Here is an 18,488-nt window from a genome sequence, read left to right as displayed (position 1 = left end):
TATTTTTTCCAGGAAGGACATTGACTCAGTTTTCTCAGCAATCCAGGGGCTGAGTACATTGCACAGTTAGAAAAGCAAATTTCCCTACTATCAACATATCCCTCTAATTAATTAATTAACTAATTAGTTAATTTTCCCTTTGTTGAAGTAACATTGGTTTACAGCATTGCATATGATTTAGGGGGTAGGTTCACACCTTGCCAGATATACACTACCACCCCGACCCTCTGCTGTGATAGGGAGTGTCCCCCATCACTTACTCAGATTTCAACCCTCTAGCCAGAGCTGTATTCCCTTCCCAAGAAAGACCCTCTTCTCTTTCAACAGGAGCATGCTACAAGAGGGAACAAAATCTCTCAAGTAACTGCCAGGGCCCTTGGAAATCTATGACTTGCACATGGAAAGAAAAAATAGAGCTCCCCTTTTCCTGTAGAAAGCCATATGTTTACTTTAAGGCATAGATTTTTATTTTAGCACAAAGAACAGAGTTTAATGCAGAAGGCTTTTTTGCAGAGATTTTTCAAAAAGCAAAAAAATCACTTTTTTAAAATTATCAAATAATGTATAAAATAAATATGCCCAACTCCCTTGTGATTCTTCAGCCTTGTCTCTCAGTCTTGCCCCATCATCCCTCATCCATTTTCTAATCCTCAGATGTAGAAGTTTCCAGTGTATTCAGGGATAGAGTGGGGGTATTTATTTCACAGAGTTTTTGGTAATTATACAAAGAGTTGGGAAGTTGATTTTTTTCAGACTATTCTAGAATATCCCAACTCTACTGGGGCTGCCAGATCAGAATGGCCTCTGAACAGCTCTGTTAGAACAGCTGCATCAGAGCAATCAAGCCACCTCATCATGTACCTAAATGTATTCCCTTCCCAAGAAAGACCGAATCAAGATTCCTTCTCTGAAGTCACACAGGATTGCACTCTGATGAACTGTTAGAAGAATAGCTCAAAGTCTTCGTATGTTTAAGAAGCAAGTCTTGATTCTGTTTGGCCTATGATATATGAAACAGACCTATGAACTTTCAGAGAAAAGCTTTCACATGTTGATAAAATGAATACAGGGCTCCTCAATGCTGAGTTTAGGGATACAAGTACTGCTTCATTTTTCCTCTGCCTTGTTGATGTTTTCCAATGTGTCTTATTCTTTTCTGAACTACTTATGTGTTATGCCATTCAATGCCTGCTTTGTACTTGGTAATTTGGCCATCATATCTAAAGAATCTACCATCCTTACATGGGATGGGGACACCCTTGTTCTGTTAATGAGCCCAAGATGGGCAAATTAGAGCCTCAGAAATGTCCTGCCCACCCTGCTGTGGAGGTTTTCCCCACAGCCTCTGCCTTTCCTTATCTCCAGCCATACTTCCAGCGAGAAAACAAATAACCCCATACTGAGCAATGAATTCTACTTTTTTATAGTGATAAGCCTATTTTACACCTGGATACAGGCTACAAATCTTTTTAAATTCTGTATATTATACTCTCATTACTTAAAAAAACTTTTTTGGTAAGAGACATTAATTATATTTTTAAAATATTTTATTACTTAAATTGCTTAACATTATGCTTTGAGAAGTTTGAAGAGGCGGCATCTTTAAAGAGATTGTGTCTTTAAAAACCTTAAAAATGTTTGAGGATGTTTTTGAGAGCATTAAGCAAATTTCCAGGAAAACTGATTACACTCCATTTCCTTTTCACCATTTTTTTTCAGCATACTTACTACAAAAAAATAAATTAAACTAAGAAAGGTATACTAACTTTTTTTGTTCTTGGAAAAGTAATTTTCTACAGTTACACTACTTAGAAAATTTTTTCCTTTTCAAGCAGGGTAAAAGTAGAATGGACTTTTTCAATGAGTGAAAAGCCTCCATTTCTCACAAATTAGGCTTAATTTTCCTTGCAGCTCAGGAATAAGTTTTATAACATTGGCAGCTGGACAGCAAATTTAGAACTTACAAATTTAGAAAATTACAATGTATGGCAATTTCAAGATGTAAACTTGGATTGCTTTATATGCTTGCTTTGTTTTTAACAAACCTATACCTACGCTATGAAGTTAGCTATTTTTGCTAGTTCCTACACACTGGGATATTTACAACCCCCAAAAAAGCAGGAATACTAATTTAAAAACCATTGCATCTCATTTCTGTTTCCACTTTGTTTCTTTGAAATGGCAAGGTGTAGAGCTACACAAGTTTAGTTTTCGGGTAGTGGCTATCTTTATTATATTTAAGATCCCTCATTTTAATTCCAGTTCCAAACATCCAATACACCCATGAAAAAAATCTGATTAATTTTTTTTAATATGGCTAGCCCTGTAGGAATTTTTACTTTTGATGTTCTTATTTATACATCTTGTTGATTTGCCTGATTTCTAGCTAAGCAAATCGGGTCATTTTAAGCTCTGTTCCATCCAATAAATCCTCTAAATTACTATGCTCTCAAAATTCTGTATTTTTTTCAATCCAGAACTTTGGTCTTAGTGAATGGTTAATATCATTTTACACATGAGGAAAATGAGATTGATAGAAGTCCAAAATCAAAGTGATGAAAAGTAGCAAAGCCAAGACTTGACTTAAGAGGCCTTCTCTATTAAATACCATTCTATCCTCCCCCCCTGCTAGGTGGTCACAGACATTTGTGTGGGTTCCTTTCTCTGTGTCAGTGCAATTAGTGCCCCAAAGACAGTGTAATTGACTGTCTACCCCACTGTTGGAATCTAGGGAAACAATTAATAACTAATCATTTGTTGAGCATCTACCATACCATATTAGTTTATCCAGCAAATACTTACTGAGGATCTGCTATATGCCTGGCACTGTTCTAGCTATTCCAAATTCAGTGGTGAACAAACAGAGGAAGACCCTGTCCATAAGGAGTTTATATTTTGGTAGAGAAAGTGATCAGTAAATTTACAAATATAGCTACAAACATCCAGTGGTGATAAGGACACAGACACAAGTAGGAGGGAGGGTGTGGTGGTGAGAGTGTATGGAAGTCCTCTTCTGAGTCATACTAATTTCTTTTCACTTAATAAGAAGCCAAGTCATCAGTCAAGCATCAGTGGGAGAAAGTGGGGGAGGTTCATGATAGAGAATGTGAGAACAGTCAGCTAGGAAAATATATAATAGTGCTCATGAAGATTAGCAGTCAAGCCATGGAGACAATTGTCATAGTCATCCTCTCCTCCAGTCCCACTGAGCTGCTCTGGTTCCAGGACAGATTTAATCAGCACACTATGTTAAATTCTATAAAGGTATCACCTCCACTTAAATTTTACAACAATCCTGAGGTGGTTGCCATCCTTTGTTTTTCCAGATAAAGGAATTGAACTGAGAGAGTGTATCACTTTCTGAAGGTCATGCAAGTGAGAAGTGTCAGAATTCAGATATGAACCTAGACCTGTCATGTTCAAACTTTGAGTTCTTTACTCCGACAAAATATGCAACAACTTGCACCTACAGCCTCATCGCTATCAGTGCTTAGTGAATTCTCAATGGACTAACTTTGGAATGAAGACTTGGCTGACAGGCAATTCTTAGGTGTTTCAGTTAACTGAGAAGTTAAGATGAGTCAACAGGATCATAACTTAAAAAAATAATAATTAGATTTGGGCTGCACGAATAAGAATGAGTTGCAATCCCACAGGTAAGAAGGGGCCATGCTATGCCTAATGAGGTATCATGTCTGATTCAAGACACCAATGCTGCTATGGGATATCAGCAAATTTGAACACATCACCTAAAAAAATGGGAATGCAGGGTTCAGAAGCCATAAACGTGGAATACTGGGGAAAGACAGAGGCTATTTGGCCTTGGAAAAAAACACAGCATAGTAGCTGTCTATATACATCAAGACTGATGTCTTTATATACATCAAGTCTTTATATACATCAAGACTGACATACTCTGTGATTCTAAAGCACAGAATTAAGACTAAAAAGAGAGGTGACTAAGTACAAAGGTAGACTGTTTCTCAACATAAGGAAGAAGCTTGTGACAATTGGAGCTGCCTAACACTAGTGTGAATGGACTGCTTCATAGGAAGGTGAGCTCTATGTAATCAAGGTGTTCTATAACCTTCTCGTGGATGTCACAGGTGTAGTTTCAGCAAGGACAGGGAGGTAGGCCAGAATGATGTGTTTGCCCTAGCAGTTCTAACACAGTCTGGCATCAAAATCTCCCTTCCTGGCATCTGTTGGTATTTGTTTTCCCCCACCAGGTAATATTTTGCTTCTTTTTTCTGATGATCTAGTATCAAATTGTGAAGCTGTACCAGTCCTGCCATGAATTAGCTGTGTGACACTGGGCTAATTATCTAAGATCCTTGAACTTTTCTCATCTATAAAATGGGAATGATAATAAAGGGGTCTCTATAGTGGGCTTCTTTGTGAGGATTACATGCATGAATCCATGAATCCATGTAAGTGCTTACAAGAATGCCTGAAAGGGCCTCCCCTGGTGGCACAGCGGTTGAGCACTGGGCTGTGAGGCTGCCCGCAGCCTCTGCAGCACCGGTTCATTCCCCTGCCGCCCGCGAGGGTCCCACCAAAAAAAAAAAAAAAAAAAAAAAAAGAATGCCTGAAATCCTAAGTGCTCAATAAATGTTAGTTCTCATTTTTTCAAGTTTTTTATCAGGCATGGCTATTTAATGCAGCTTCCTTGTTTTATGTGTTCTTTTCTGCAACTAGGTGGTCACTCTTGCCATAGGGTTAAGTGTAGAGGATACTAGCAAGTCAAAAATGAAAATGTGTTTCTTTCCTTTCCAGAAACTTCAGTTTGTTTAAAAGCACATGAGCGCTAGGGAACTCCAAAGGACAGACATCTAGCAGATCAAGTGATTCTGAAGGAAGCCATTGCAGAGACTGTCAATGTCCCTCATAGCCCCTCAACCTCCTTCCCATGCTGGCAGCTTCCTCCTGTAAGACATCAACTCTTCTGGAGGGCTTTCTCTGTCCAAGGGAGCATGCTTGACCAACACACAGGGAAGACCAGAAAGACCCAGGCATGAATGCCCAGAGAACCAGTCCTCAACCAATGAGCGGTGCCCTGTCCCTCTCAGATTTTTAGCCTATGGTGGTTAAACTCTGAAGTATATCCTATAGCATTGCCACAAGGTATTGCTGAGTCTCTTTTGCCAAAGCAGTAAGCCATTCATTAAAACACCTTCCAGAGACTTTCTTCCATGTTTTACTTCCTCATCTCCTATTAGAGCTCACAGGGATACTTCCTTAATAAATTGCTGATATCCAAATCCTCATTGCAAAGTGAGCAACTGAAAGGTCTCATCTAAAGGGAAGTGACCAGGATCTTAGAGACTTGTAGCGTTCTCTAGACAAGAAGTAAAAGAACATTCAAAGAGAGCAGGATTTTTCAGCACAGAGAAAAATATCAAATCTCTATTTCCACTCAGGTGCCTTTACTCTATTAAGTTTTGGTTTTGATTGGGCCCCTACAAGGTATTTATAGGGGAAAATATTAAGAGGTTGGCTAATCCCCAGTGCATTACATTAACTATTTCAGAGCTGACTGCACAGTTCAGCACAGGTGGTCAGAAGATCCTAAACTCCAGTTAATACTTTGCAACCCAGCCTGTTGTACTCACGAATCTTTAGCCAAAGAACTTCTTTGTGTCTTTTCCATTTTTGAAATACAACTCGGGATCCAGTAATGTGATGCTTAGCCCCAAGGAGGAAACCCTATACAAATGCTTCCTTGAAAGCCAGCATGCAGCTTTTTCATAAATTTTATGATGTGTGAAGCATATGTTCAAGGAAGTATTTATTAGTAAGGCCATAAGTTAAATTAGAAAGTGTGGTTCATGCCTGAAATATTCCATCATTTTCCATACTGTTTATGTATCCGGACCCAACTGTGAAATTTAAATTTACTTTTAATGTATTCACCTGACAAATGATGATTTACTCTAGCCAAACATGTTTTCTTTTGGGTCCCTGGTAGTTGTTTTTTACATTTGTGAAAACACTGGAAAAATGTTTTTAATTAATTTTCCAGAGCTAAGTTTGCTATGCCGATATGATAGAATAATTTTATTGGTTAACATAATGAAATCTAGTTTATTTCTCCCTGAAATTAGAGTTATACATTCAGGATGTTATAACGAATTTGGGAAATGGTTTAGCACAGTACTGTTTCTGAAAGTCACAGCAAAGCCAGGTATGTGAGTGGCTCATATAGGACACGGCTTTTGTCATGGGCCCTGGCCGTGGGCCACTGATTTCTGCAAAATTCCTGCCAAGGCATGCTGAAATGAGAACTAGAGCTGAAAACTGTGAACTCTGCAGAACTTAAAAGGCATTATAGGGCCTCCTTGGTGGCCTAGAGGTTAAGTCAAAGCTATCACCTCTATGACCTATGTTCCATCCCTGGCCAGGGGGCTAGCCCACATGATGCAACAGACCTCTCCTGTCTCGCCCGCTGAATAAACTGCTGTCCCCTCAGCAGTTTATTTCAGTTAAATCTGCCAGTTCTGCTCCCCACTCATCATTCATTCTCTGGTGAATCCTCTCACTCCCTGCACCTTTGGCCTACACCATAGTTCTTCTATGCAAAAAAAAAAAAAAAAAAAGGCATTATAATCATACTTGGATAGTAAAATCCTATATACTTGGGATTATTCCCAGGATGGAATATGCCATCTATAGTATTAACTGTCTTGCCTTATATCAAAGTCTCTTTGTGTGGATAGGTTAATGTTATACAAGTAAAAAGTAGCATAGTTTTTGAAAGAATCTAGCTCATTCTGTATTTTTTAAAGATTTATTTATTTATGCATATAAGAATTGGTGTATAAAACAGAGGTGTGGGGAGGGTGAGAGGTTCACCAGAGACAGAGTGGGGAGAGGAACAGGCGGATATACTGAAATAATACTGCTGAGGGTAGCAGCAGGCGAGACAGGAGAGGTCTGCTGTGCCATGTGGGTTAGCTCCCTGGCCTTGGATCAAACTCATGCTGCAGTTACTGCAGATGGCTTCATAGTGCTGATACTTAACCCATTGTGCCACCAGGGATGCCCCTCATTCTGTATATTTAAAACAAAAGCTACTCTGTGTGTGAGAGAGAAAAAGAGAGAGATTGATTCTCTAATGGGAAAATGACAAATGTAGAAGCAAAAATTCATTAAGACATGCTATAAATGTATATGGATGTATATAGTGTGTGCCTTAAGAGGAATCCTACTGAAATCACAAAGTATTCAAAATACATACTCAAAGTTTGCACAACATTTACATCTTATGAAAATGTCTTTTTGATCTCTGTTCTATTTCCCTGCCTGCCACGCAGTTACCAAAACTCTCAGGAAAGTAATCATGTCCTTAAGAAAAAACAAACTGAAAAAAAAATTAATTAAAAAAATAAATAAAGGGCCTCTCCGGTGGCGCAGTGGTTGAGCGCTGGGTTGCAAAGCTGCACGCAACCTCTGCAGCGCTGGTTCGATTCGCGGCTGCTCCCCCGCCACCAGAGGAGGGTCCCACATGGGGCTCAGACCTCTCCTGCCGCCCGCTGCTCCCCTCAGCAATGTACTTCGGTCCTTCTGCCTGTTCTGCTCCCCGCTCTGGCTCTGGTGGATTCTCTCACCCTCCCGCACTTCTCACTGTACCCAATGCTTGTATAAATAAAAATAAAAATAAATAAATAAATAAAATTTTAAAAATTAAAAAAAAATAAAACCAAAAAAAAAAGAGATAAAAACAAACTGGCATGGATCACTGAAATACACCGGCATAAGGTAAAGAGGAGCAAACTGGTTTCTAAGCTTTGATTATTTTCACCAAAGTGAATAGTAATGTTGTGCAAGGAAACCTGTTCATGATGTTTTTCTGAATTTAAAATCCTGATGAGAGAAGCCAAGATCTATCTGTAAACACCCATGCTTGAACAAGTTCAGACAAAGTGTTCCTAATCATAACCTGCCCTGCTTTCTTATTATCTAATAGTTTCTTTATAAGGGACAACAGAAGCTACAGGTATTCAAACACCCATAATATGTGTGACGATGGTATTTCAGGTCATCAAATGTTTATTTTACGTGTAATCAGTAAAATTATAGACTATAGAATCAATTGCCTGGATTTGCCTAATTTGTTCTGCAAATTATTGGCTGTATAACTCAGTCTCTGTTCCTATCTCTATGCATGGGAATACTAAAAACATTTATCTAATATATATTTATTTTTGACAGTAAAATAATTTATAGAAAACCTCTTGTACTGTGCTTTCTTCTAGAAATGTATTCAGCAAATATTATCTATTGTTTTTGTTATTATTAAGGAGCTCCAATGAGCTAGGCACTGTACTAGGCTCTTTGCATAATCTCATTATATGATCAACAGAAAGCCTGTAAGAAATATATAATTATGGCTACTGTGTAAATCAAAAGATGGAGGCTCAGGGAAGAAACCAAAAAACTGCCTGGTAAGAGGGAAGATAATAATTCACACCCTGGTTTGTCTGCCACCATATTCTTTTTTTTTTTTTTAAGATTTATTTATTTATTTATACAAGCAGTGGGTACAGTCAGAAGCGCAGGAGGATGAGAGAATTCACCAGAGCCAGAGCGGAGAACAGAACAGGCAGACTGACGAGGTACACAGCTGAGGGGAGCAGTGGGTGGCAGGAGGGGTCTGCGCACCTGTGGGACCCTCGACCAGTCCCCGGGGATCGAACCAGCACTGCAGAGGCTGCAGCTTCACAACCCAGTGCTCAACCAGTGCACCACCGGGGAGGCCCTGCCACCATATTCTTTACTCTGTTCATGTCACGTCTCATATAGTAACAGTCACATTCACTATCTAAGTATGTGTTTTAGTTAGTTAAAATTTAATCCAATCAATAAATCAGTTTGGTTCATTTCCACTAGTCAGATGCCAAGTTTTAATGTTTTCTGTTCCTCATGGCTACAGAGCTTGGTGAATGCAAATACAGTATATTTCCATCATCTCAAAATTTTATTTGATAATACTGCATTCATAGATATCATACTGTCTCTCCAGGTTAATTTGCTCTCAATCAGATATAATATTTTTCTTTTAAATATAATAAGAAAAGTTAATAAATTGCTTAGTCATTTGTCATAAAGGCAGCACATCTGATATAGATAGCCATGTACACTAATCCATTCATCAATCTAAATAGAACAGAAACCCTGTCCCTGGCCATAGCATCACAGTGCCTAAGAATGAGAAGCAACCTCAGCTATAGTTTAGATAGTCTTTTTTTCAATAATAATAAATAATGATGGGAAATCCTAAAGCCTGTGTAAAAATACCAGGTCAGTCTGTTTTCATATCCACCTCTATTATTTTGGGTGTCCGTAATTTTCATTCAGAAATCAAAAGCTTAAAGCTGTCTTTACCTTTTTTTTCCTTTTAATTTTCGACTTAGGTGTAAGCTTTGGAAAGATCAGGTGATTTGTTATGGATGTCTTTACCATTCATGTTTTGCCCATGATTTTTTTCTTTTAACTGGAAGCCTAATGAATTTTCTAGTTAGGCAGCCAATATACAATGTTTGTGACATTTATCACCTTTTTTGCAGGCCTTTTTGATTGGTAATATATTACAATCTGGAGACTTAAATTTGATGAGAAAATGAGAGTAGCAAAACAAACAACATAACCCAACATTCAAAATAAAGCCAAGTAGGTTGCCCTTTGAAAAGAGGCTCTATCTTTATAAAACCAGTGATGTTCTATTTTAAAACTAATATTTGGAGCATGAGGCACAGACTTGGGAAACTTCAAGCACATAAAATAATAGCTGGCATCATTGAAGGAGCATTAAAGAAGAATGGGAAGATCTGATCTTCGGTGGTGGTCTCGATATACTCCAATTCTTGCATCTATTAAATTGGGTTTCAATTGTTAGCTACTGGTTCTCCCATTGACTCTGGGCTGCTGTCCCTCACAGTGTCTATGGTGCAACATTAGGCTTATTGAGAAGTCAACACATGACTCTTGGGTAGCTAATAAAAGTCAGGGAGTACCAAGTATCTGGCAAAACCAACCCGCTGAAAAAAAATTTTATTCATTATTCCAAAATCTTCATCCCTCTTTGTTATTGCTGTAGCCAGTGTGCTCTGACAAAAGTAGCTGAGCTACTTTTCCTTGACTTGGTTAATATTAAAGTCTAAGGTTTCCTAAAAGTTAGGAAGCACTTGATACAGAATAAAGAAAGAGACAGACAGACAGACAGACAGAGAACTTAATGACCAGTGGCTGGATAGCTCAGCTTCCTGCAGAGATACGGTAAGTCACTTGAGGCTGTGGAATGTCTTCAATTTTAAAAACGTATTAACATGGCCCAAAAGAATTAATGCCTAATTTATAGTTTGCAATTTAGGTCCCAGAAATTCTTCTTCATTATGAAAGCTATGGTGCTTAATAACCCAGAAACTTTGGCAATATTGTGCATTTATACTCTGATTAGGTCTTCACGCACACACACCCCTCTGCAAACGTCCTTCTGCAACTAACTGGTGGAAGAGCAAGAAGCGGCTTCCTGAACCAGCATGTGTCTTTTCATAACTAAAGCTGCTTTCTGTTTCTTAGGAAATCCCTGTTTCCTTAGAAACAGACATGTTGACATCAAAGAAGGAATGATTTCCAGTCCAGAACAACAACAAAAGAATTCTTCATTCTTAAACTGGGGACTTTGGGGGTCTTTTCCATGTCATAACCTGTATTCCCCAGATAAAAATTAAGGCATTGCTCAGGATGATAATGATATCATAAGTCCTCATTCTGTTGTTCATTAGGAAGATGTGTCCTCCCAAGGCAAATTCTTTTCCCCCAAAATTAAGAAACCAAGTGGATTAGTTTGTTGTTCAAAATGCAGTTGCTAATATCTGACTTATTTCCCTTGACAAAAGTATGTTTCTTCTGTTTCTCTTCCTTTAGGAGAGTCTAGTTTGCAAGCAAATTGATTTTTATATTTGTTTTGCTTTCTTGTTTTCCAAGTGTTGACTTTTAAAAAATTAAGGAAGCAGAAATTAAGTTAGTATATAGATAGCTCTAGGAAACCTGCCTGAATTTTGAGTTTTTAATGACGACTTTATGCAATTTGCAAGGGAAACATTTCAAAGATCAGAGTAGGTGTCCAGTTCATTTATCTAGTTATGTTGGCTCTGCATTTAATCTTTATTTATTTAATCTTGTAGGAGTTTAATTTGTCAGGAGACAACTTTTGTTGTTGTTGCTCAAACAACTTCATCCCAAGTCCAGTCCAGCTGTGCCTTGGCTCTTTGACTCAGGCCCCGTAGTGGAGGCCAGAAAGAGGGGTGCCCTTTCAATTGTTGCTTTTAGTTTACACAAGTAAACAGTTTTATGAGCACTTAACCATGAGGAATCAGAGAGCAGAGGAAGGCATCTGACTTCGTCTCTTAGAGCATTAACATCAAAGGATCTGTGCATTCCACGACCACACTTGATCTTTCTCGCCTTTTCTTCGGCATGACCATCTTTTTGCTAACTCCCAAGAATGACCTGAGAGAAAGCTTCTTATCAGGTGAAATAGTAAGAAGGGACTATGCCTACCTTGTTTACTCCCCTCCTTCCATGGATAGGCACATGCTTTTCTGGTTCACCATTCTGATTTTGTCATCTACTTGCCATAGAGCAATATAACTTGACTGTTAAAATACACAATATTTCTGGGTTATTTCTAGCAGTGTCCAGGCAGAGAATGCTCTGAGGACATACAGATCCAGATATATCCATAAGCTAAACATTCTTTCTGTGATATGGCAGGAACTTGTTACCTGTTGTGGATCTGGCACAGTTATAGACAGAGGCTTATAGTATATTGGCATGGCTCCAGTGAAGAAAATTTGCCTTGAACATTTGCAGTAAGCACCACGATGAATCAAAGGTCAATGAACTAGTCCCTTCTTTGAGGTTTGTCTTGGTATGTCAAAACAATGTAGTCCCAGCTAGTTTCTTTATTTTCTTACTTCACAGAATGTCAGTACTGGGGCTCAGAGCTCCAGCTACCTACTTTGGATTTTGAAGATGTTTTAAGAAGTGATGAACATGCATACAAGTGGCTCTTCAGCCTCAAGAAAGTAGGCATAGTGAGAATCACAGGAGCAGCAGATAAACGAGGAGAAATTTTGAAGCTTGGGAAAAGGATTGGCTTCCTTTTTCTTACATTTTATGGGTAAGTCACCAAATAGTTTATATTCTGCCATTTTATGTAAATATTGACATATTTTCAAGATTAGAGATACAGAAATTGCCATAGTGTCTTGAGCAGGAAATCAGATGGAAAGACGAAGCTAAAAATGCAATTTCTCTGAGAATGACTGGTATTTTTATTTTTTTAAAGATTTATTTATGCATACAAGAATTGGGGTACAGGCCAGAGGTGCAGAGGGTGAGAGGATTCACCAGAGTGGGGAACAGAACAGGTAGCTCTACTAAAATACTCTGCTGAGGGGAGCAGCAGGTGAGACAGGACAGGTCTGCTGCACCATGTGGGTATCTCCCTGGGCGGGGATCGAACTCGTGCAGCAGTGGCTGTGGATAGCTTCATAGTGCTTTGCTTAACCCCTTGTATCATCAGGGAGGCCCTGACTGGTATTTTTAAAGAGTCTAAAAGCCCAAAGATATCAGGTTAATTATAGTTGGTGGGTTAGTTTGCCAGGGTGTATTCAACAACTGAAATTTATTTTCTCACAATTCAGGGCCAGAAGTCCAAGATCAAGGTGCCAACAGTGTTGGTTTCTGGTGAGAGCTTGGCTTGTAGAGCTTTCCCACTGTGTCCTCGCATGGACTTTCCTCAATGCACCCACACTCCTGGTGTCTCTGCCTCTTCTTATGAGAATCCAATCCTGTTAGAATAGAGGCCCACCCTTGAGACTTACTTACCCTTAATTATCTCCTTGAACGCCCTATCTCCAAATAACATCATACTGGGAGTTAAGCCTTCTTCATGTGACTTTTAGGGGGACACAGTTCAGTCCACAGCAGGTAAAATGAAGACTACTTTCCAAGACTTTTCTGAAACACTCAACTTTACAAATCTTCATGTTCATTAGAGTTACCTCCCAAGAGTAAATTAAATAAAGTTGGCAGAAAATAATGTTGGGCCTTAGGGAACTGAAACCAGGCACTAGATGTATTAAAAGAAAGAAAAAGCTAACATGCAGAAAATTAAACTTTATGTACTTTAGCACAAAACAGGAAATATAATTGATTTTTAACTTGGGAACAAGAGGCTATTTGCATAAGAGTTTCCTAGGAAGTAACATTAATTATAGAAAGTGAAACACTAACAACAGAAAATACTTATATGAAAGAGGGTGTATGACTGTGTTTTTAATCTTTAAGGTGAGCCCCTCATTGCCATGGATACAATTATTCTTGGGTTCATAGAATAGAGAACATTGGCCGTGAAATGATCATTAAAATCCAAAGGTTACATACACTCTGGTAGCACACAGGTTGCAGTGCAATGTATTTTGTTTGACACTTACAGTGCTGAAAGAAAGTAGATTTGTCATCAACACTTAGAAACTGGGAAACTTTACATTAAATATGGAACTGACATCTCTTGAGAAATTAAACCTGGCAATAACTAAGCCTAAATCCCTAGGATCCCACAATTTGCTGGCCATAAGTAAAAGTTGTGCCTTGAAAAAGAAATGTGTTCATTCTCCAACTTGCCAAATCCACCCACTACTCCCACCTCAGACTTGCAAAGATCCTGCTAGTCTTTGAGTTTGTCACCCACCATCTAGAGTCAGACCTTGTAGTTCATTTAACCTTAATTATCACCTTTAAATGAAATCTAGATAAGCAGAAGATAAAATATATTCACTTGCCCCTATTATTTGAACAAATTTATTCATGACAGATGACTCTCATGTTTAGACATGAACAACCTAGAACCAAGAACTTGCTTGTATCATTAGCAAGTTTCTATTGCATGAAATTTTTCTCTCCCCACACCTGCAAGAATTGGAGCTGCCTTAAAGATCACAATAGTAACAGCTGGCAAAGGAAAGGAAAAAATTGAAATTATTAAGAGCTTCAATGGTATTAGTTGTTCTTTATTGGTTTTTATAGTTTTCCAAAATAGATATTATCCCTGTTTACTGGTAAGGTCCTGAAGCCCAGAGTATTAGATTATCACCCAAGTTCCCACAGGAAGTAAAAAAGGAACCAGAGGCAGCCTTCCTGCCCTTCTGCAACTACGCAGGTTCTTCTCTATTTTTTTTTTCCTCCTTTTCCTAATAAACGTGTCCTTTAAAAAAAAAAAAAAAAAGGAACCAGAGTTGGACTCTGTGCTATCCATGGTTTCCTAATCCACCTCATTGTCAATAATGAAGAAAGAACATGGAAAGAACAGATGTCTTCATGCTCCAGAGGTAAACAAAACTCTTCCCAAAAATATCCTTGAATTTGCTGTACTTAATTTTTATGGACTGAAAACACACTTTTGGTATCTCTTCCAACGCATTTCGCAATTTACCAATAACAGCCAAATTTAGGGGCTCTCTGTTGAAGTTCCCTAACTTGCACCCCCATCCATCATATCAGAATATTAGTCCTGGTTTATGACTTGCATTTTGTTTGGTTTTTACAAGTTCTAAGAAGGCTTATTAATGTGACCACTGATCTAATATTGTAAAATTTATTGAAATAACTACGAAAGGATAGTTTTCAAAACAGATCAGACTTTCTACTATACAGTGCCAGCAACACACAGAGCAGGTCCTCTACTGATTCAGGCAGATGGGTAAAGGAGAGTTCTGGAGCCCTAAGTGGCTCTTCATACTTTAATGACCTTTCTACAGCAATTGTAGTGCAGCAACCAAGTGCAGGGCAGGCAGGGCATTGGGGGGCTGGGGCTGGCAGGCCTACCAGCCCCTGGCAAATCTTTAATCTCTCTGGGCTCTCTTTCATTCTCTTGTGGCCTCGCCACCATTCTATATCTCCCCATCCTCTGCCACCCCATCCTCTGTGACCCTGCCCTTATAGCCTGTCACTGCCCACTCACGCATGCCCACAACACACTCCAGCTGTCCACCATCAGGCATGCACACCCCAAGCCCATGCTGCTAAGTGCCTCCTGCATTTCAAGGTTGCAGGTGATGGCCACAGAGGTCAATGGCACAAAACCTGAGCAATCTTCATTTACCATTTCCTTTGTCCAAGACCGTCACATCTAACCAGACAGATTTACCTACTTAGTCACCTTCCACATGAGATCCCATTTCCTCCCTGAATCCCTCAAATTATCTTTCCTGCCACCTTATTGATATTTCCACCATAATTACCAAGATCTCTTCTTTTTATCTTTTTGGAATAATTCTTAATCCCTTGCCTATAGGAACTCGAGAAGGGAATAGTTTGTTGTTGTTGCTTTGTTTTTATTTGTTATGTTACCTGTTTTTTCTTTGGGTTTTTTGTTAAGAGAATGAGAGAAGTGATTATTTTCCCTAAAGTTACTTCCCTTTTTATGTCCCTTTCCACAGAAAATGTGGGAATGTAATATTAAACTTTGGGTAACATGAGATTTAAAATAAGGAGTATTTGGAGCAGTTGTTCTCAACCTGGACTGCACATTGGAATGGTCAATTTAAAACATACTGGCATATCCAGAGATTTTTTATTAACAGAACTTGAATTAGACTGGACTTAAGAGGACCTTTAAAAATTCTTCAGGTAACTCTCAAGTGCAGCCAAGTTTCAGGACCTCTCTGGTTGAGAGGAAGAGGTACATCAAAAGACCTCTCAATAGGTCTTAACTGGGATAGAACTTGGGTGCTTTATATCCTCTGAACTCTGCTCTTACAAAATAGCATTGATCATGCTCTTCTTCACACAGTGATAACACCTGAACAGACTTATCTTTGTAACAGTTATTTTCATTAGTAGCTACCATAATCAAGGTCCCTTTCTTTCATTTCTTTGTTTCTCCTCTGGCAAAGTGCCTTACACTCTGGCTTGAAAAATAAGTGGTTGAAGAATGAATGAGTGGAATGAATAGATGAAGGCAAAAAAAAATAATCCAGAAGAGGGACTGCCAAAACAGGAGAGGGATAGGAAAAGGGAACTGGAGCAGATTACAGATAACTGTGTAGATTGTTCAAGGAACCACATTTTCATTCTTGCTTAAATGCCAGAAACAATAATAACTGGGTGTTGCTTTAGACATGCCTTCTTTGGGAAACTAATACCCACCTAGTACTTTCCTATTCAACAAGATTATATTTGGAGAATATTGCATGGGTGTAAAACTGAAATTATAATATCCATTTCTGGTTCTTGGCTGTCATCTTAATTGTTAAATGGTTGTTTGGATAAACAAAAACAGTAGATTCCATCATTTTGTGCAGTCAGTATATAGTAAGAAAGGAACACATGTTTAATGAATAAATGCATGTCTAGCTGTTTTTAAAGGACAAAACAGCAGATGAATGCAATTTTATTACAGCATTTTATAAATATAAAATTATGCTCAATTACTAAATCAAAATGGTAGTAGCTTGAGGACAAAAATACATGTTATTTCCACATCTGTATCTTCCCAGATGTTTTTCATCATTTTGTCAGTGCATCATCTCCACAGTATTTTTTTCACACAACCATGTGAATGAAATATTCTGTAACCTCACTGCCTTGATGGCGAAGTTTTCTAGGAGAAAGGAATAAAAGTTGGAAGAGAAACCCCCATTGTCAATTTTGTCAAATATTATGTATATATATATGAATGCATTTATATGTATCTCATTGCTATTGTCACTTTGTATTGAGTTCCTTGCAGAGAGAAATGGTGACCTAATAAGACTCTGTTTTTATTACTAGTTAAGTGCCTCACACACAATTATTTCTCAGAAAATTTTAATGAAAGGAAAGACATGCTAAGATATTGAAGATTTCTATTTGGTCAAGACATCAAAATTCCTTCTTAATATGGTCAACATTTATCAGTTCTTGGTAAAAAATCAACCTTATGAGCAACTGTGAGTGATCTGTCTTCATCAGAAAGTCTAATAAAAAATGAATACAAATTTTAACTTTAGCTAACAAGACTGCATTCTTTCCAGAAAAGAGACCAGAAGCTCATATTTTCTTCTTTCTGAGAATTTTTAATTTATTGCATAAGTAAGTTACTTTAGCACATGTAGCAAAGATGATACTAATAAGTATAATGAAGTAAATATGAAAAAAGTCTTTCTTGAAACACAACAGGCATAAAATGAAGACTGTGAGAGATAATGAGGAAAAGGAGTAAAAGAAAAGAAACATGCATTTTGGTGGTAGTCAAAAATCATCTTGTGGAGATAATTCTGAAAACTCTATAGTTGCTGAATAAAACTTATAAGGCCACAAATTGTAATGGAAATGTAAGTACTTTGAAATATTTCATTCCAAAAAGTTTAGAGAAGAATTGAGGAATCAGGACCCCAGAATATCTTTATAGCATTATTATCCAGAGATCTGACAATAGAACCAGTGGGTAACAACCTATTTGTAGATGAGAAAGTGATCTGAAATTTTCATGTAAATTTCTAAGAGTTCCATGAGTCTCCCCTACTGAAAACTTGCTTTTCTCTTTACACAGGAGAGTTTTAATACCTTTATTACTCTTTGAATCCTTTGGAAGAAAGCTGGCTGGAAAAGTGTAAAATCCTACTACTGCCGCCCAATTTTGCATGTACAAAAGTGCCTAACATACAGGCTTCATCAGATTAATGAAATAATGTCAAACAGAAATTCTTGCTAGTGGACTGTTTGTCAAATAAACCAGCCAGGCCAGTTAAGAATTAGCAGTATTGAAATGGCCTCGAGGGAGCACCAATATCCATCCTTTCCAACAGTCACTGGATTCCTGCTAGCATTTCTGCAAGCCAGCCCAGCAGCCTTTCACACATTAGGTCGTACTAGAGATTGAGGGTGTTTGAGTTGAAAATATTATTATTCCTTGGCATCTGGCCCATTAGAAATTGCTCCAGCCATTAGCACTTCCTCAAGATCTGGCTTTGAAATAGCCACTTGCTTGATATACCTGTTACCAGAAGAGATTTGTGAGATGTGGGACTACACAATGAAAAAAAAAATGAGTTTACTCATTTTGTTGAAGTTTCTAGCCAAGATACTGCTTGAGAAAACCAGACAGCCCTTCTTGAATAAGAATGGCTTCTGACTTATACAAAACCATCCTAGAAGCAATTCAAACTTGGGAAGAAAGTTTGTCTGAGCATTGAATTTAATTGCAGTTCCATCCTACTTTGTAAATAAATTTGCAATGGGATTTCTTAATGTTTTTTTTTTTTTTTTACATTTAGTACTGACCACAGTATTTGAATGTGTGGGTTGGTGTTAGGTGGGGGGACTTTACAATGTGTATTCTTGTGGGTATTAGGGTTTTCTAGGTAGACTAAGAAGTTATGTTCTTTTGGTCATTGTGAACTTTTATACTATCAGCCAAAAGTTAGTTTCTTGGGTTTCCT

At 38.1% G+C, this 18,488-nt stretch overlaps 1 protein-coding gene across 1 annotated transcript in view; it reads left to right on the top strand.

The window, feature by feature from the left end:
• The window catches only part of BBOX1 (gamma-butyrobetaine hydroxylase 1), a gene marked incomplete at its 5' end in the record, with an annotated part of 41,922 nt that overhangs the window by 6,130 nt on the left and 17,304 nt on the right, over positions 1-18,488 (top strand). Inside the window, one exon of the mRNA XM_084242727.1 lies at positions 11,986-12,184. Within this exon, the coding sequence (XP_084098853.1) occupies positions 11,986-12,184 (199 nt within the window). The remainder of the gene's footprint in view (positions 1-11,985; positions 12,185-18,488) is intronic.

The sequence above is a fragment of the Talpa europaea genome (genome assembly GCF_964194135.1).
Source record: "Talpa europaea genome assembly, chromosome: 1".
Lineage (NCBI taxonomy): Eukaryota > Metazoa > Chordata > Mammalia > Eulipotyphla > Talpidae > Talpa > Talpa europaea.
This window is presented reverse-complemented; position numbering and strand designations above follow the sequence as displayed.